This window comes from Dendrobates tinctorius, unplaced genomic scaffold (genome assembly GCF_039654945.1).
Source record: "Dendrobates tinctorius isolate UK_male_01 unplaced genomic scaffold, ASM3965494v1 ptg000127l, whole genome shotgun sequence".
In the NCBI taxonomy this organism is placed as follows: Eukaryota; Metazoa; Chordata; class Amphibia; order Anura; family Dendrobatidae; genus Dendrobates; species Dendrobates tinctorius.
In genome coordinates, this window is record NW_027361795.1 from 19,893,204 (window position 1) to 19,913,835 (window position 20,632).

At 45.3% G+C, this 20,632-nt stretch overlaps 1 protein-coding gene across 1 annotated transcript in view; it reads left to right on the forward strand.

Annotated features, from left to right (window-relative positions):
• The first annotated feature begins 5,523 nt into the window (after window positions 1–5,523).
• The window catches only part of AATF (apoptosis antagonizing transcription factor), a 151,070-nt gene continuing 135,961 nt past the window's right edge, over window positions 5,524–20,632 (forward strand). The window contains exons 1-2 of the mRNA XM_073542562.1: window positions 5,524–5,737; window positions 18,076–18,267. Of these exons, the coding sequence (XP_073398663.1) occupies window positions 5,653–5,737; window positions 18,076–18,267 (277 nt within the window). The 5' untranslated portion in view covers window positions 5,524–5,652. The remainder of the gene's footprint in view (window positions 5,738–18,075; window positions 18,268–20,632) is intronic.

Here is a 20,632-nt window from a genome sequence, read left to right on the forward strand (position 1 = left end):
TCCGTCGAAAAACGGATGAACCGGATGAGACGGATCCGGTTTTGTCTGTCAAGAAAAAGACGGATCCGGCAGAAAACCGGATCCGTCACATCCGGTTTTACTAAACATTTGCCGGATCCGGCGTTCCGGCACGACGCCGGATCGCGCCCGACGCCAAAAACCTGATGTGTGAAAGTAGCCTTAAAGGGATCCCCGGTACGAAAGTGAGGGAAAATTCACTCTGCGCTTTGGTACTGACCTCAGGCCTCTCTTAAAGGGATCCCCGGTATGGAAGTTAGGGCAGTTCCACTCAGTGTTCTTGTTCTTACCCCAGGCTCTCTTAAAGGGATCCCCGGTATGTAAGTCAGGGTAATTGCCTTCAAATGCTCCGGTACTGACCCCAGGCTCTCTTAAAGGGATCCCCGGTACGGAAGTGAGGGCAAATTCACTCTGCACTTTGGTACTGACCTCAGGCCTCTCTTAAAGGGATCTTCGGTATGGAAGTTAGGGCAAATCCCTCAGCACTCTGATTCTGACCCCAGGCTTCTATTAAAGGGATCATTGTTATGGAAGTCAGGGCAAATCCACTCAATGCTCTGGTTCTGACCCCACGCCCCTCTTAAAGGGATCCCCGGTATGGAAGTGAGGGCAAATCCCTCAGCGCTCTGATTCTGACCCCAGGCTTCTATTAAAGGGATCATTGGTATGGAAGTCAGGGCAAAACCATCCAGTGCTTTGGTTCTGGCCCCATGCCTCTTTTAAAGGGATCTCCGGTATGGAAGTTAGGGCAATTTCACTCAGAATTCTGGTTCCGACCCCAGGCCTCTCTTAAAGGGATCATTGGTATGGAGGTTAGGGCAATTCCACTAAGCACTCTGGTTCTGACCCCAGGCCCCTCTTAAAGGGATCATTGGTATGGAGGTTAGGGCAATTCCACTAAGCACTCTGGTTCTGACCCCAGGCTCCTCTTAAAGGGATCACCGGTACGGAAGTGAGGGCAAATTCACTCTGCACTTTGGTACTGACCTCAGGCCTCTCTTAAAGGGATCTTCGGTATGGAAGTTAGGGCAAATCCCTCAGCACTCTGATTCTGACCCCAGGCTTCTATTAAAGGTATCATCGGTATGCAAGTCAGGGCAAATCCACTCAATGCTCTGGTTCTGACCCCAGGCCCCTCTTAAAGGGATCCCCGGTATGGAAGTGAGGGCAAATCCACTCTGCACTTTGGTACTGACCCCAGGCCTCTCTTAAAGGAATCTCCGGTATGGAAGTTAGGGTAAATACCTCAGTGCTCTGATTCTCACCCTAGGCTTCTATTAAAGAGATCATTGGTATGGAAGTCAGGGCAAATCCACTCAGCTCTCTGGTTCTGACGCCAGGCCTCTCTTAAAGGGATCCCAAGTATGGAAGTTAGGACCATTCCACTCAGTGATCTGGTTTTGACCCCAGGCTGGCGGGATGATGTGGGATATTAGGGGTAGTAGTCCGGTGGCTCTGGCTGATGGGATGATGTGGGCTATTAGGGGTAGTAGTCCGGAGGCTCTGGCTGATGGGATGATGTGGGATATTAGGGGTAGTAGTCCGGTGGCTCTGTCGGAATGATGTGGGATATTACGGGTAGTAGTCCGGTAGCTCTTGCTGACGGGATGATGAGGGATATTATAGTGAATGTGGTTATGCGGAGTGGGCGGGGCTGTACACTCAGCTTTATATATATAGATATAATCAGTGGAGTAACTACAAAGTTATGGGCCCCGGTGCGAACTTTCAAATGGGGCCCCACCCACTATGCCAAAATACACGCACATCTCCGCTCCATACACCTCGTACACATGTGGCTCCGCTCCGCACACCTCGTGCACACGCCGCTCACCTCACCTCGTACACACAGGGCTCCGCTCCACACACATTGTACATACAGGGCTCTGCTCCGTACATCTCGTACACACAGGGCTCTGCTCTGTACACCTCGTACACAGGGCTCCGCTCCGCACACATTGTACACACAGGGCTCTGCTCCGTACACCTCGTACACACAGGGCTCTGCTCTGTACACCTCGTACACAGGGCTCCGCTCCGCACACATTGTACACACAGGGCTCTGCTCCGTACACCTCGTACACACAGGGCTCTGCTCAGTACACCTCGTACACACAGAGCTCTGCTCAGTACACCTCGTACACACAGAGCTCAGCTCCGTACACCTCGTACACACGGGGCTCTGCTCCGCACACCTAGTACACACAGGGCTCTGCTCCGTACACCTCGTACACACAGGGCTCTTCTCCGTACACACAGGGCTCTGCCTGTACACCTCGTACACACGCCGCTCCGCTCCTCACACCTCGTACACACGCCGCTCACCTCACCTCGTACACACAGGGCTCAGCTCTGTACACCTCGTACACACAGGGCTCCGCTCCGCACACATTGTACACACAGGGCTCTGCTCCGTACACCTCGTACACACAGGGCTCAGCTCCGTACACCTCGTACACACAGGGCTCTGCTCCGCACACATTGTACACACAGGGCTCTGCTCCGTACACCTCGTACACACAGGGCTCTGCTCCGTACACCTCGTACACACAGGGCTCTGCTCCGTACACCTCGTACACACAGGGCTCTGCTCCGTACACCTCGTACACACAGGGCTCTGCTCCGTACACCTCGTACACACAGGGCTCTGCTCCGTACACCTCGTACACACGCCGCTCCGCTCCTCACACCTCGTACACACGCCGCTCTCCTCACCTCGTACACACAGGGCTCCGCGCCGTACACCTCGTACACACAGGGCTCCGCTCCGCACACATTGTACACACAGGGCTCTGCTCCGTACACCTCGTACACACAGGGCTCTGCTCCGTACATCTCGTCGTACACACGCCGCTCCGCTCCTCACACCTCGTACACACGCCGCTCCGCTCCTCACACCTCGTACACACAGGGCTCTGCTCCGCACCCCTCGTACACACAGGGCTCTGCTCCGTACACCTCGTACACACGCGGCTCCGCTCCGTACACCTGCGGCTCCGCTCCGTACACCTCGTACACACGCGGCTCCGCACACCTCGTACGCACGAGGTTCTGCTCCGTACACCTCGACCATGCAGACCTCTGGGGTCAGGATTGGTTTACAGGGTGCATGTAGCAGAGCCGTGTGTGTACGAGGTGTACAGAGCGGAGCCACGAGTGTGCGAAACGTACGGAGCGGAGCCGCATGTGTACGAGGTGTACGGAGCGGAGCCGTGTGTGTGTACAAGCGAGGTGTACGGAGCGGAGCCGTGTGCGTACGAGCGAGGTGTACGGGGGGGGGGACCGTGTGTGTACGAGATGTATGGAGTGGAGCCGTGTGTGTACGAGCGAGGTGTACAGAGCAGAGCCGTGTGTGTACGAAGTGTACGGAGCCAATCAGCGTGTGTACGAGGTGTATGGAGCGGAGACGTGTGTGTACGGAGCGGAGCCGTGTGTGTACGAGCGAGGTGTATGGAGTGGAGCCGTGTATGAGCAAGGTGTACGGAGTGGAACCGTGTGTGTACAAGGTGTACGTAGAGTCGGTGTGTGTATGAGGTGTACGGAGCGGGTCGGTGTGTGTATGAAGTGTACGGAGCAGAGCCGTGTGTGTACGAGGTGTACGGAGCAGAGCCGAGTGTACGAATCGGAGCCGTGTGTATGAAGTGTGCGGAGCTGTGTGTGTGCGGAGCTGTGTGTGTGCGGAGCGGAGCCGTGTGTGTATGAGGTGTATAGAGAGGAACCGCGTGTGTACGATGTGTATGGAGCAAAGCCATATGTGTACAAAGTTTATGGAGTGGAGCCATGTGTGTACAAGATGTAGAGTGTGGCTGTGTATGTACAAGGTGTACGGAGCAGAGCCACATGTGTACTGAGTTAAGCCGTGTGTGTGCTATTTGTACGGAGCGGAGCCGTGTGTGTACGAGGCATAGAAAGCGGAACCGTGTGTGTATGAGGTGTGCGGAGCCATGCGTATACAAGGTTTATAGTGGGGAGCATTCATACCTCCCAACCATCCCAGATCCAGCGGGACAGTCCCTATTTGGGAGAGTCTGCCCCAATGCCCCGGCCGGGGAACTTACTTTTCCCGCGGACAGAGGAGTACACAGCGGAGCACTTTTAAAATTCACACGTGATGTTCCACCGGAAGTTACGTGCTAGAAGCTGACCAGAAAGGAGGTAATTTCAGGAGAAGATTGTGACGGAACCATGGAGGCACTTCAGGGAATGCTTCAGATCCATCACCGTGTCCTCCTCCTCCAGTGCGGACAGCGGGATCGCCTTTGACTCGGGGATGTCAGCCATGTGAGCGGATCATGATATGTCCTGCACCTGGAGGCTCAGGTGGGCACTACAGTGGGAGCCGGGCTGCTATAGTATCTTTATAGAATCTTTCTTTCTCTCCGTTTTCTTTCTCTCTTGTTTCTTTCCCCTCTTCCTTTCTCTCTCTCTGTTCTTTTTTTCACTGTTCTTTCTTTCTCTCGCTAATCTTTCTTTCTCCTCTTTCTCTATAATGTAGCCCCCTCCATATGGTATAATACAGCCCCCCCAAAGAATATAATGTAGCCCCTTCAGAATATAATGCAGCCCCCCGCATAGGGTATCATACTACCCCCCCTCATACAGGGTATCATAATCATGCAACCGGGACTCACCATATAAATTAAAAAAAAAAACCCACTATACTCACCTCTCCTCCTTGCCCCGACACTGATTTTGGCGGCGACTCTGCTCCGATGTCAGGAGCTGCGCTGCAGTCTTACCAGCACACAGCGAGGACATAATATCAATATTGGTCTTTTTATAAACTATTTTTAGCAACAGCGCGGTCATCTGCTTAGGCTGTGTGCAAACGCTGCGGATTCTGCTGAGGATCCGCAGCGGTTTTGGTCCTGCGGATCCGCAGTACAGTACCATTAAAATCAATGGAAAATAAAAACCGCAGCATGTCAATTCTTTGTGCGGCTTCCGCTGCGGTTTGGCACCTGCTCCATGGCAGGTGTCAAACCGCAGATAAACCGCGCATCTTTTGATCCTCGGATTTACCTGCGGTTTTTGACAAATCCGAGCGGAAGATCCGCAGCGTGTGCACACACCCTCAGGTTCTCTGGTTAGGGGCCCACTCAGAAGTTTCGACCCCCTGAACCCAAACCCTAGCTACGCCTGCCTGACTAGAAGGCCTTGTTCAGACGGACGTTTGCAGCCAGAATACATGACAGATCCCAGTCAGCACGCCGACGGCCCGGGAGCACCGAGCATGGGGCGACCCCGGGGGCTTCCATGCTACGATTAGCCTTCTCATAGAAGTCAGTGGGGGCATTAACCGAACCGTATAACGCCTTTCACTAGTTTTTTCTTATTAGGAAATAAAGCCGCTGCCAGACGTGTCATACACGAGCACAGTGCCGACCCCGAGGGTCCTGTATCTCCGGGCAGCAGACCTGCGCTCGGTGCCGGCACTGTGCTCTGTACACGGGCCGGTGACCGGCTGCTCGGAGCGAACACTGGGAGATCAGTAGCGCGCCTGAGATCCCGCAAGCCGCACGTAGCAATGGCCGGGAGACGGCATCCTCGCGCCTCACCGCGGACACGTGACGTCAGCTGAACGTGACGTCAGCGCACAGGGGGCGTGGCATCTGGAGAGCGTGCTACAGGAAGATGGCGGCGCCCTTGGCTCTGGAGCTAGAGAGTTTACTAAATCCACAGCCCCGGTTTTGGGATCCCGAGGATGACCCCGATGAAGGTACGGGAAGCGGCGCCTGGTCCATGTAGATCTGTGCTGTAACTCAGTGTTTTGTTTTTTTTTTATAAAGAAGAACGATAAGGCTGTGTGGTGGGACCCACGTGTGTGCTGTGATGCGGACCCACATGTGTGTGGTGTTTCATGTGTGGGGACCCACGCAGGCGTGCGGTGAGGGAGACCTGTGTGTGATGGTCTTACGTGCATGCCGTATGGTGGTGGTGACCCACGTATGCGTGCTGTATGGTGGTGGTAGTGGGGGGCTCGTGTGCATGCCCTGTGGTGGTGGGGGGACCTCTCGCATTCATGCTTCTGTGTTTTGGTGGTGGGGAGGACGACGACCCGTGCGTGCGGTATGGTGGTGATGGACCCGTGTGTCCTGTGGGGGGGACCCACGAGTGCCTGCCATAAGGGTATTGGTGACCCACGCGTCTGTGTGGTGGTGGCAGTGGAGGACTCGTGTGCATGCGTTATGGTGGTGGGGGGACCTCTCACGTTCATGTGTGCTGGGGAGAACGACGACCCGTGCGTGCGGTATGGTGGTGATGGACCCGTGTGTCCTGTGGGGGGGACCCACGAGTGCCTGCCATAAGGGTATTGGTGACCCACGCGTCTGTGTGGTGGTGGCAGTGGAGGACTCGTGTGCATGCGTTATGGTGGTGGGGGGACCTCTCACGTTCATGTGTGCTGGGGAGAACGACGACCCGTGCGTGCCGTAGGGTGGTGGGGGGAGGATGCATGTGTGGTGATGGACCCGTGTGTCCTGTGGTGGGTGGGGGGACCCATGCGTGCTTGCTGTATGGTGGTGGGAGATGCGTGTGGAGTGATGGACCCATGTGTGCTGTATGGTGGGGATGTGTGCGTGCTGTGGACCGAGCTGCTCAGGAGTTGTGAGATCAGCTGACTCCTATGTGTCCTCTAAACCCCACAGTGGGGTTGTTCTGACCCCCACAGCTGCCTCTGGCATGCCATCGGGTGTCGCATGCATAGGAGCAGCAAGGGCACATACCTGTTGTGCAGGCAGCACAGCCCTATATTGGCTTCTCACCTGATGTGGGGGTTTTTTCCCTTCATGTGACGTAGCGGTGCCCACCTGGCATGTTATAACTGCCCCGGTCATACCCTAGATTTTATGATGCTGTATATGAAAGATCGGGGCACTCTGAGAAGACATGCCAGTTCTGTGTTTGGTTTATTGTAGAGCAATTCAAGCAGAATGTGACACTTCGGTCTCATAATGAGAACTTCTTCAGGTTTCCGGAGTGTTTGTCTGTGTGGAAAACACAAAGTAATATAGCGTGGGACGGTAGAGCTGGCTCATTTCTCTTAGAGGTCGACCATCCACAATTAAACGGTTTCTGGGTGTGCAATTTTTCACAATATTGGATTTGGGTAGGACCCTATATATGCTGCTCTTACATCAGGAATGCTGTGTTCTCCATATTGTGGTACCGGTGGTCCATAGTTTCCGCATACATTGCCATAAGCCAACTGTCCTGTGAGACAGTGCTCTGTATGTAGCCACGTGTCCATGGCTCTTCCCACATAGGGCTCTGGTCACGCTTCCAGTTTACTCTTCTGGAGAAGAATTCTTTGTGGTGAGAATCCTGCTGTCAATCATACCTGATGAAAGTCTGGCAGACCTCGTTCTAAGGCTATATGCACATGCTGCGGTTTTTGCTGCGGTTCCGGCTGCTGCGGATCTGCAACAGTTCTGCAGACAGTGTACAGTAATAATAATAATAATCTATATTTTTTTATAGAGCTAACATATTCCGCAGCGCTTTACAGTTTGCACACATTTCATCACTGTCCCCGATGGGGCTCACAATCTGAATTCCCTATCAGTATGTCTTTGGAGTGTGGGAGGAAACCGGAGTACCCGGAGGAAACCCACGCAAACACGGGGAGAACATACAAACTCCTTGCAGGGATTGGTGGGATTCGAACCCAGGACCCCAGCGCTGCAAGGCTGCAGCGCTAACCACTGAGCCACCGTACAGTAGCATGTAAATCTATGGGATTTACATTCTGCTGTGCACATGCTGCGGATTTTTAACTGCGGAAAAGCTGCGGTTTTGAATCCGCAGAAAGAAATGACGTCATTCTTTTCTGCGGATTCTGCTGCGGTTTACCATCTCCTCCATTGTAGAGATGATAAACCGCAGGCCAATCTGCAGGTCATTTTACCTTCAGTTCCGCAGACCAATCCGCAGCGTGTGCACATAGCCTAAAGGGCTAAATCGCTTTAATGATATCGCTAGCGATCTGTGACACATCCCCTTCCAGCGACCCTCCATCCTGACTATTGTTATGGATTAATGCTACAAAATGCAACAATGTTCTTTGAGCAAAATAACAATATTCAATCGGAGGTTTCCAAGTATATTGTTTCTCAAAAAGGTAGAAATTTCTTCAAGGCTGGAGATTTAGGCAATAGCCATCAACAAACGTCCTGCTGGTGTAAGATGTACCAGATTTAGTAAGAGGCGCAGAAAGCCTGATCAACTTGGCAAATCTCCTTCTGCTACGGCTCTCTTCATACACTCATTCCCATGTGTGCTGTCCGTTTTTTTCTGAGATCAATAGAAGTTCATCACTCCGTACATATATGTGTCTGATCCCTGAAACTCAAATCATGTGTTACTCTAATCCGTATTGCGGGTCAGATTTGGCCATTAAAGAAGTTGGCCATTGCTTTCCTTGAGATAGGCCATCAATATTTGATTAATGGGAGAGTGACGCCTGTTATGAATGGGTCACTGAGGAGGATGACAGGAACAGGCTAAGCCACCAGAAAACCAGAGAGGTTGGTAACTAAGCGGATTGCAGACCCCTGATTCTATCCACACAACTAGCAGTAGCCGTGGAGCGTACCTACGATGCCCTAGATGCCTCGGCACAGCCGGAAAGCTAACTAAGCTTAAAGCAAGAAAAGAAAGGAGAAATCTAAACTGCCCCGGAGCAGACCCCAAAAGGAATAGATAGCCCCTAAACATATATTGTCGGTGAGACAAGATGAAACACAAACGCAGGCAGAAAAATAGACTGAGCAAATGATGGGGCCCAAACCAGGGCTGTGGAGTCGGAGTCGGTGCTCATTTTGGTGGAGTCGGTATAAAATGGACCGACTCCTAAAATATATAATAAATTGGGTACAGTAGTTCAATGCAGAATGTGCTGAATATTTTTTCATAGGAATTTGGGAAAGTTATGAAATGTTCTATAAATGACTTCTATTCCTGATCTAAGGCTACATGCGCACACACAGCGTTTTTGCTGCGTTTTTTGAGGATACGGTTTTCAGCTGCAAAAGCAGATCAGCTTTTTAAAAAAACGCATCACCTGAAAGGTTTTTGAGCTCATAGATGTTTTCAATAGCAAAAGCAGATTAGAAATCTGCTCTATCAATCCATCCATTGGTGTTTCTCTGGAAAGAGAAAGTATTAGAAAATTAGTGATTGAAGAAGCCCTTAAACAAAAGGAAGATCTTAAAAAGGCTCTCAAAAGACGGTTCATGTTTCTTAAAATGGATGCCTCCACACGTCACAGAGTGAACTATTTTGCCATAAAAGTTCGATATGTTTGTGACAACCAAGAAATTGTTACCAAGACACTGGCAGTAAAAGATACTAAAGCTCATCACAACAGCCAGTTTCTCCAGGCCTTAGTGGAAAAAGTTCTGCAAGATTACGAACTCAAAAAAAAGAACAGGTTCTTGCTATTGTAACGGACAATGCTTCAAACATAAGTACAATTACACTGATGAATGAGAATAATGAACAACAGCTAGAAGAAAATTTAGGATTCAGTATGTTTGAGATGGAAGGCCACAGTGCTGTTCATGTAACTGAGGAACAAACAGAAGAACAGCAAAAGTATACTGTAGAAATAGATGATCTTGTTCAAGCTGCTTCTTTGCACTTTCCTATTCATCACATGCGCTGTGTTGTGCACATGCTGCAGCTGGCAATAAGAGATGGTCTGCAAGAAGGACATGCTGGAAATCTGATTGGAAAAGTGAGGAAATTGGTTATTGCTGCCAGAACCCCTAAAATTGATTCCATCTTGAGACGTGCTGGGAATGGGGCAATTGTCGATCAAGCCACTCGGTGGGGCAGCACTTATTTAATGATTGAGCGATTGCTTGAACTAAAACCGTTTCTTATAGATATGGCGAACCCTCAGGTAACCCTAAATGAAGGTCAATGGACACAGGTGGCTGAATTGAAGGTATTGCTCAATCACCCATTTACCGGTGACTAAAAAACTACAAGCTGAGGATTTAACTGCTGGCATTTTCATAAGTGAGTGGAAGAACTTGCTATTTTGCCTGTCCCAAAGAGGAGGTTTCATCGCAGATGGCATTTCCGCTTCAATGAAACGGAGAGAGACACAGCTATTGGAAAATAACATTTTTCTGGCAGCTGTTTTTGTGGACCCAAGTCATCGTATACTGCTTGATGATCAACGGCTTCTTAAAGGAAAAGAAGCTCTGACTGAGGTAGCAGTTAGGATGAGTGGCCTACAGCACGACTGCCAGGCACAAGAGGACTTGGGTCCTGACAGTGCTACTGCTGGCATATCTTCATCCTCATCAGATGAGGAGTTTGACTTTGACAAGTATTTGGATGACATGGAGCAGGCAAAGCGTTGCCGCAAGGAAAAAGATTTCACTCCGTCTCCTATAGCAAGCAGATTGACCATATTTCAGCAAAATGTTTCACTTGCTCTCAAAGAAATAGAAAAATTCAACCGTTCATCAAAACTGACTGGGCATGAGGCAATTCCTTTATACCCGGAAATTGTTAGAGATGTTGCCCATGTGGTCACGACTGTCTCCAACCCAAGTTAGTGTAGAGAGGTTGTTCTCTTGCCTTAAAATTATTAGGTCAGATTTGAGGTCATCTATGAAGGAGGATCTCATGGAGGCAATTTATATTTCTTAGAACAAATTCATAGACTGCACAAATGTTATTTAGTATGGTTTTTGTTGATAACTGTTTTTTGTCACTTGCATAGTTTATTACATAGTGTGTGTGTGTGTGTATATGTATATATATATATATATATATATATATATATATATATATATATATGCAGTATATGTAATCGATATTACATAGTGTATTACATATTTACAATTTATTACAGTTTTTGTGTTCTAAAGTTGTATTCCAATAAATATATTATGTTCTATCTAAATATCTTGATTATTGTATCATAAAATTGATTAAATGTCTGATGTTCACATTGTACTACAATAAATTTTTCACTTAAATATAAGCAATACATGTGGGAGTCGTGGAATCTGAGTCGGTGTAAGGGAAATTGAGGAGTCGGATTCGCTGGTTTGGCTTACCGACTCCACAGCCCTGGCCCAAACTGACTAGATAGGTTAGGAAAGGAAAGACACTGTCTGCAATCACGCAAAAACCCTGAAAAATCCAACACGTCTGATGTACAAAAAAAATACTCAAGTCACACGACTTCGCCCCCACTATATCAGCACTCTGGTATGAACTAGAAGCAAAGCCTAAGAGACCAATATAACAGGGGACTGAACAAACTGACACAGGCTGTAACATATGGAGCGGTGGAACAGCACAGCCCCCAGAGGAGCAAGCTGAACCCACACAACAAGCAGAGAGAGACAAAAACAGATCAGATGCAAAGGATTAGCAAATGAGCACTTAGCTGAACAATGCAGGATCAGGGCAGGAGACATCAGACCTCAGAATGCACAGGAAAGCAATCACCAGCAGGGATTGAAGGAAGTCTGCAGACTTAAATACTCCAATCCGTAACCCCAGACCTCCAATCGTCATCATCAGGTAGCAGACCTCTGTCAATCTGGTCAGCTCCACTACCTCCAGTAACCACCGGAGGGAGCAGGGGGAGCTTTGGCTCAGAAGTCTGAGCCAGGGAATTCACAACAGACGCCGCTGTTACCGGCATTAGCTGGAAGTTCTTGGATGCTGCCGGACATTGACTTTTAAGTAGTGATGAGCGAGTGTACTCGTTGCTCGGGTGTCCAGAGTATTTTGGCGTGCTCGGAGATTTAGTTTTCGTAGTCTTATCTGCATGATTTGCGTCTTGTAGACAGGCTGAATACATGTGGGAATTCCCTAACAAACAGGCATTCCACACATGTATTCAAGCTGTCTAGCAGGCGCAAATCATACAGCTGAGACATGAAAACTTAATCTCCGAGCACGCCAAAATACTCGGACGACACCCGAGCAAAGAGTATACTCGCTCATCACTACTTTTAAGGCCTCCATACACATTAGACTGTCAGCCGAAGCCACTGATATTGATGGGTTCAGCTGACAGTGTAATATGTATGGGGATGCCAGCCGACCGATGGTCGGGGGGGAGATGATGATCGCATATGTCCAGTGTCAGACTGCCCATTGCATTGTTCTCCTGGAGATAATCTGCCAACCAACTTGTCAGTCGGCAATGAGTGCTTGGCCGAACTAGCACTCCTGTGTATGGAAGAGACAGCTGAACAATTTGATTTTGTGCCTTTAATATGCTGTCTTTGTATATGCAAATTGTCTCTTCAGACAGGAAGAGGACTAGAACTCTAGTGCTACTAATAGGAAGTAGCAATCCTAAAAGTCACTGTCGACCCTTTATCGTGCCTTGCAATATGACTTGGGATAAAAGTCAAACCAGAATCTCAAATTGCAGACACTGTGTTTCGGGGTTCTGCCCCTCATCAGTGCAAAGTGTGAGATCTGGTTTGGCTGTTTGTCTTAATGTTAAAAATAAAGGTTTAGATCCCTAGTACAACAAGCAGATTTTTCTTTGTATTTTTTATGCATGAAGATATTGACTCCAAAATCATTTGTGAGTTATTGAAATCCCTTTTTCATTATTTATTTTTTGTTGTTGTTTCCGCTGATTTATTTATTTATTTTTTGCACGAAACTCTTAAAAATGGCGCATGTAGTTCATGAATTTGGCACCACATCAAAAATGCTTTATAATTCTGTCTAACAGTGTTTTGCGACTTTAGTATAGAAATTTGCAAATCCTTTTAAGTCATACGTGTCTAGAAAGTACTCTGGGTAGGGACTGGTGTGAGATGCTCCGAAATAATGCAACATTTAGTAGAAGTCACATTTGGAGAATCTGTCGATTTCATGTGGATAAGCAAATTTAGTCAAGTAAAAGTGAAAAGACGTAGGAAGTGTACATGTCCAGCAATCATTCGTTTGATACCGTTCCAGCAGCAATCCGTTATCTTAGCTGGACAAGAAAGTTGTGCCGATACGACACCTTTTTTGTCCAGCAAAAAAAAACTTGATTGCACCTGGATCCATTTTTTTTTTTAACATTGAAGCCTATGGAAAACTGATTCGTTAAGTAACCGTTCGTTTTTCTTCCATTTGGAACTGATCCATTGTTTGCTTACTGGATCACTTTCATTCAGATGACTACTGTGCAGGTGAGCTATCAAATAATTAATTGGAAACTGATCCGGCAAGCAAAAAACATCCAAATGGAAGAAAACGAATGGCTGATTGACAGATCTGTTTACAACAGACTTCAATGTTAAAACAAACAAAACTGCTGGATCCCGGTCATGTGAACTGCGCCTTAAAGAAGTCTGACGTTGGCACAAAACGTGTTTAGGATGAGGAGCAAGTTACCATTGAAAACTGGAGGCACAGTAACGATGACTCGGGGCTGTTGTGGTTCTAACGGAAAAGCAGAATATTAAAAAGAACAAATGTAGAAATATTTACATTTCTTTTCTGCCTCTATCAGTCAATGCAAAGTACTGACACACAATGTGAGCTGTCGGCGTGAGACTTGGTGAGTGCCATTAATGTAGAGGTTATCAAACATTTGTGTTACAGAAGAAAGGGGCATATTTTTTTTATTCTGTCATTTGATTTTTTTTGTAAAATGGAGGTCTGAGTTTTCCAGACAGTGTGATTTGTTGGGGAGACAGCACGATGACCTAAATATCGTGCATCACCGTGTTAGACAGTGGACCCTGACAGATATGTACATGTGGCTGAGATTTGCAACCTCTGAAGACAAAAGGCAATATTCCAGAAACCCTGTCATTTGTTGTCATTCTTATGAATACTCAGCGTGTGTGGACATGATCACGTCCACTGACTATAGTCTGGATTGTAAATGTGCACATAGCAGGCTGCAAAGAGCAAGTGTTGCTTTATTTTTTTCCAGCAAATTCCAAACTAGCTCATTGACTTCTGTTACAAAAAAATATTTTAGACACTGTGTTGTTTTATGACCTGGAAGAAATCTGAACAACTGTACAATATGCACCTCAGACGTTTAGCCCAGTGGTAAATTGAATAGATTCTAAATCATTAGCAAAATTAAGTTTAAGGCTGTGTTCACACACAGCGTTTTTTTTTTGTGTGGATTTACCAACAAATCCACTTAAAAGAAGCTTCCCATTCATTTTAATGCAGTTTGCACTTTTTGTGCATATTGATGCGTTTTTTTCCATGAAAAAACCGCTTTGCTGTAAAAAACGCAGCATGCTCATTAATTTCGCGGAAAATTCCGCATTTCTGGCTATGTTCTGTGTGTCTGGGGACGCGCAGAACAAATTGCGGCAAAAGTGTGTTTTCTGGGAAGGAGTCCTGTTTTTATGCAGAAATTTTCTGCATACGTGTGCACATAGCCTACAGGGTTTGTCCACTATTGGGCAGCTTCTTCTTAAACTCTAATATGCCCCATGTAAAATAAAGGATAATTATACTTAACCATCCAGCGCTGTCTACTAGTGCTCCCATGATACTGTTCTGTGGACTGTGATGGACTGTAACCTTAACAGTTCCCTCAGAGTTCTGTTTCTCCTTCAGAGTTCTGTTACTCAGACAGCAGACACGTTTCTGGAACGGCCGCTGTCTGAGTATGTTGTTTTTTTTGTGTGTGTTTTTTTTAAGTTGTCTGATCACTTTGACACACAGTGAATGGCATAAACATATTAAAAAAAAAATTACTGAATTGCTGGTGTTTATTTTTCGCCCAAAAATTCTGAATATAAAGCTAGCAAAAATTATTGCAAATAAAATAGGCATAAAAACTACTATTGCTTTCAGTATGACAAAGAAAAACAACTATAAAAGTTTGTGTGCAAAAATGGCAAAGCCTAAAAAAAACTCCTCTAAATCTGGTATCTCTAATACCGACCTGAATAATAAAGCAGTCTTATCACATTTACCACAAATCCCAACCATGTGGTGGATGTTGTGAAAAAAAATGAAAAAAATTCTTGAACTGCAGTTTATTAATTCTGCCTCCCAAAAATTGGAATAAAGCTCTGTTCACACTTATCCTGTACTCTATTCTGAGCACTTACCTCAGGGTTTCTATCTAAATCCATGAAAAATGTATGGTAATTTAAATGTAACCCCTAACAGAACCACTCAGTATAAAGTGGCAGATGGAGACACTTTGAACTCTGTCTGGCCCCTGTCCTGTCTTTGTAGGTGAGCACAGAAGTGTGGTTGACCACCGTTAGGTTCATGCCTAAAGACAGGAACCACTACATCAGAGACCAGAAAGAGTCCAAAGTGAATCCATCTGCAATAAAATCCCCAAAATACATCTAAATCAAGTTTTCTGGGGATTTACTTTGACACCCAGACATAAAAGCTCAACATAAAACTTAGGACCTGGCCTTAAAAGCAGTTAAAAATGTTTTATCCCTCACAATGTCCAAACTGCAGTCAGCATCCACATGTTTGGCATTGCTGTAGCGAGGGGAGAACCTGCTGAATAAATTATATTGAGCCTATTTCCAGAAGCACAAGCTGGCGTGATGTATTGGGCACTAAGCTGGCATCTTTACAGTTTTCACTCTAACATCCATTCCATACTTTATAGCAGGGGTCTGAAACTCAACTGGGTAAAATGGCCTGCGCATAGAAAAAATTTGAATTTGGGGGGGACTGCATTCCCTGCAGGACAAAGTGACATTTTTATTGATTTCATTTTTTCCTATACAACTGTTGATCATTTTTTTTAAACATTTTTGCATGAGTTATGCTACAGTTTTATAGCTTTGTTCGTTATTGATGTGGCAATAACAATCATGCGTCTTTTTTGTTTACTTTAGTTTACAAATATGTAAAACATTTGTTTTATGCATGTTTTTTTACAATTTTGTTTCCCCCAATTGGCCACATACAGTAATGTTGTTTTGCACCATATAGTAATTCTGGCAAGCCTCTTGAAGTAATGTGCCCCATCCTGCTCCCATCTTGTAGTAATGCCCCAGCCTGGTCACAATATTGATAGACCATGATTAAAGCGTGACAGCCGAAACATGTTGGTCCTGTTCATACCCACGGCCTGCCTTATGTACACACAGAATAAATGTGAAGTTTTAACAAAGAAAAGGATGTATATTTCCCTGGAATCTTTTTTTATAACATAACATTTTAGTACAAAAAATATTTTTTTTACCTCTATGATCCATTGTTCAGAAAATTCTGTGAGGCATCTGTTTTATCATAATGCTCACTAGATCCCCAGATGAAATCTTTGAGGTCTATAATTTCCAAAATAGGATCACTTGTGAAGAAATTTTCCTGTTCCAGCACTTAAGGGGCATAGCAAATGCCATCCACAATCTATCCCATCAAAATCTGTGTACCTTGTGTTCGAACGATACCGTATGACTTCATATAGCGCATTGACACATTTCGTAGAGATTGTAAAAATTGTGTGCCAAAAATTAAATGACACTTCTTCCCTTTCGAGGCCTGCCGTGTGACCAGACAGTAGTTTCTGGTAGTTATCAGGTACAGCCGTGTTTTAAGAGAAATTGTGTAACAATTAGGTGCATTTAGTTTTATAACCCCTTGTGAAAATGGAAAAACGTGATGCTACAACAATAATTTAATGGAAAAAAATATTTTTTCATTCCTCTAAATTCTTTTCTCTCTCATCCATGCTTAATGAAGCAGCCAGGATTATATTACTGTCCAACTGCTACACTGATGCCTCCACGCTGTGCCAGTCATTGCACCTATTGCCCATCCACAACAGAATCCAATATAAACTTATCACTGTCACACACAAATCGCTCCATATTTCAACAGTACCTTATATCTCCTACCACCCCACCCCCTAAAACTAAGATCCTCAATAATCTGAACCGCCCACTCTTGTCTACAAGACTTTTCGTGTGCTGCGTTAATTCTCTGTAATGTACTACCCTGGACAATTTGGTTTATTCCCAATACCCACAGTGTTAAAATGCACATCTTTAAACTGGCTTGTCGCCTCACATCCCACTTTGCCTTTCCAAAAAATTCTTCCAAATCTGGTCCCTCGTAGCCTCTGTTTGCACAGGCTCTTTATAGCCCTGTGCGTCTGTACTTGTACACATACTGGCTGGTGACCGGTTCATGTAGCGCAATGTGGAAATCCTGTTTATTATAATTGATAACTGGACCATGTATTACCAGCACTGTTTAATATTTACTTTTCGTGTTCTCATAGATCGTAAGTTTGCTAGCAGGGCCCTCACTCCTTTTGGTATCTGAGTTCTGTGTTACTCTGTAATGTCTTTACTGTCTGTACATGTCCCCTCTGTAATGTAAAGAGGGGGGAATATGCTGGTGCATTAGAAATAAAAAATATTTTTATTCCCCTTTGTGTTAATTACTGTCAACTTCCTGATTCCTGGCAGAAGGTTTGAATTTTTAGGGGTGCAATCTTTAAAATAGTATCACATTTGGGGATTCCCAATAAGTCGGCCCTTGCTTTGCCAATGGCACTTTGAAACTGAATAAGTCCATAAAAAATGTCCTTGACATTTTTTTTTTAATTGCTGCTAAAATTTAAGCCCTCAAACATCTGAGAAAAATAAAAGGACATTTGAAAAATAATGCTAACTTAAAGTAGACATGTGGAAAATGTTATTTCTTAACTTTTTTTGTGTGTGGTATTACGATCTGGTTCAAGGGTATAAAAAAAAAAATCAAAGTTTGAAATGTTTGCAATTTTTTTCTGAAATTTCAGATGTTTTCATAAACACAGAACATATTGACCAATTATTACCACTACCATACTACCATAAAGTACAATGGCACTGATTCATTAAGATTGGTGTTTTCTGTGACTTAATAAAGGGAGCGCTGGAGTAAGATGTGCCAAATGTAGTAATAGATGAATTGGGTTCATTTTTTACCCGTCTTGCGCCTCCACCACAGGATTCACACTGATCCTAATAAATCCACTGACATACATTGCGCTTGGATTTTATACAATACTTGACTATTTTATATATGTATCACTTCCGAGTCTTCATGTTCCTTTTTTTTTTTTCCCAGTTACTGCTGCTAAGGTTATCGACAAATTTGATGAAGGTGGAATTGATGAAGATGATGGTGTTATACTTCGAAACTTAAAGAAAAACACAGTTACTTTCCTTTCTGATACAGATAAAAAGTACTTGGGGAAAGCTACATCCCGGAAAGATTTAAAAGCAGAGCTTGGCGAGGACTCTTTCTCTGAAAATTCTGGTGGGTTTAGTTGGTTAGTGTTTTGTTGTAGCCAGTTATCTTATTTTATCATTAATTAATCATGTTTTACATTTTTACATCTAGTTCAACCAATTCTCATGGTATTAATGGTTAGTTCTTCAAAATTACTGTATATAGAAAAGGCTATTAAATTTTTAACTGTAATTGATTGACATCTCTGCCAGCCATTGATTATCTATCCCTACCTTTCACCTACAAATCTCTTCCAGTAACTTTTCAGAATAAGCTTTGTGTGTGTACAGGGAATAACGCTATTTCTGGGCATTATGAGACCTGTATCCTACCTTTTCTTTTTTTTTTTTTTTAACCAGTTTTCAACTCTGCAGGCTCTATCTTTAATTTGCAGTTACCGCTGAACTAGTAGGCGGATACTAGCTTCTGTGATATCTTATTCTATTCAGTGACATGAACACGGAGATTCCAATTATTTTTTCTCATGGCACAAAAGTAATGAGCAGTGTAGCTATGAACTCAGCATGGGGATAATATAGAAAAAAATGGGCTGAAAATCTAGGCTTATACGCGAGTATATACGGCAGTACAAAGCTTAGGTGGGATGGGGGCTTTTACAAAATATCAGGAGTCCACGCATTTCCCATCCTTTTCACTGCCGTGGACTTTAGGAAAATGGCTGCAGGAGGTGGTGCATTTTCAGATCAAGATCGCCACCTGTGACTATTTTCCTGAAGTGGAAAAGATGGAAAGTGCTGGGACTCCAAACATTTTCTGAAAGCCCTGAGCCCACCGCAGCCTTGCACCGCTGAACATTCCCCTTCGTCCCAGCTCGGGGTCCTCAGTATCGCCTCACTCCTGCCTCCACTATCCCCGCCAGTTTTTTGTAGCAGCAATTCTGCTCCAATACCCCCTCCCCTTCTCTTTTCCCATTAATCTACATTAAGATTATAAGGCACTCTCATTTTCCCAAATTTGGGGTAAAAAATGCATCTTGTAATCTGAAAAATACAATACACAAGGATCGATGGTGATACGTAGCTCCTGAGGGACACCGGATATAATTATTTTTATATATTTGGCAGTGTCGGATAGGGTCAAAGGAAAGGATAAGATGAAATAAGAAGTTATCTATTTTTTTTTCTTAAACTTCTGTTTCCTTTAAGTATCTAAAGTTTCTACACACCTGCAAAGTTTGTGTTTAGGCATCCTCCCTGAGCACATTGCACTATTGTTCTACCTTTTCTAAAAAAAATATTTTTAGAACTAGATTAAAAACTACGTGTTTCATGGTTCTTTAGTTTTTATGACAAGTTGAAATGTCGATCCATAGTCATTTCGTCCATGTCTGCCTATCTGCTAGTAACTGTTACTGGAATGTACCTCTTGGTAGCAAGGTATTTTTTGGGCTGGGGGTTTGGATTAGTCTTGAAATCGGCTAGGGTTAGCCTAAGATTCTACTGGGTTGGGGTTAGGGTTGGCTAGGCTTTGGGTCAAGCTGGAGATAGCTGATAATTGGGTGGGGGTAAGGGTACGTGCACACGCTGCGGATTGGTCTGCGGATTCATCCGTGCGGATTTTGCGGTTTATCTGTGGATTAGCCTGCGGTTTTGCCCTGTGGTTTCACCATCTCCACAATGGAGGAGATAGGAAACCGCTGCTGAATCTGCAGAAAGAATTGACATGTCAATTCTTTCTGCGGTTTAGAAACCGCAGATAATCCGCGCGGAAAATTCCGCAGCGTCTGCACTGCGGTTTCCATTTCCCTTAGGGAATAATGGTACTGTACACCGCAGCAAAAACTGCTGCGGATCCGCAGCATAATCCGCAGCGTGTGCACACAGCCTAAGATCTCAGGTAGGTTTAGTCTTGCATTAAAGGGAATCTTTCACCCCTGGGACGTATATGACCTATTAATATGGGCATACAGGTAATAGAAATGTTAAACTAGTCCTACTGGTATACCTCATATTAATGGTCTTGTGAAGAAATGTTATACTCTGTCTTTGAGATAATGAGTTCTTCCAGGATCCCGTGGTGTGTCGGTGCCTGGAAGACGTACCTGCCTCCTGTTTTCATTTACTACCCCCCTCCCCTGCACATCAGTTATGGCCTAATGAACTCTGCACTTGCGCCCTGCATTCCCTCAGAAATATATACGTCACTTGTTTGGGCACTGCATTCAGGGATCTGCTGCACTGGCGCTGACAATTTTAGCTCCAGTGACCTGTGTGTGCGCCGATAAGGTGCTCTCCCTGGATAGTCATCGCTAAGTACACATGGTTCCTAGTAATTTTTTTTTTTTACAGATGTCCGTTTAGCAATTTTAGTTTCAGAATTTTAGTGAAAAATTCATGTAGTACATATACTACACTTTTTTTTCTACTTACTC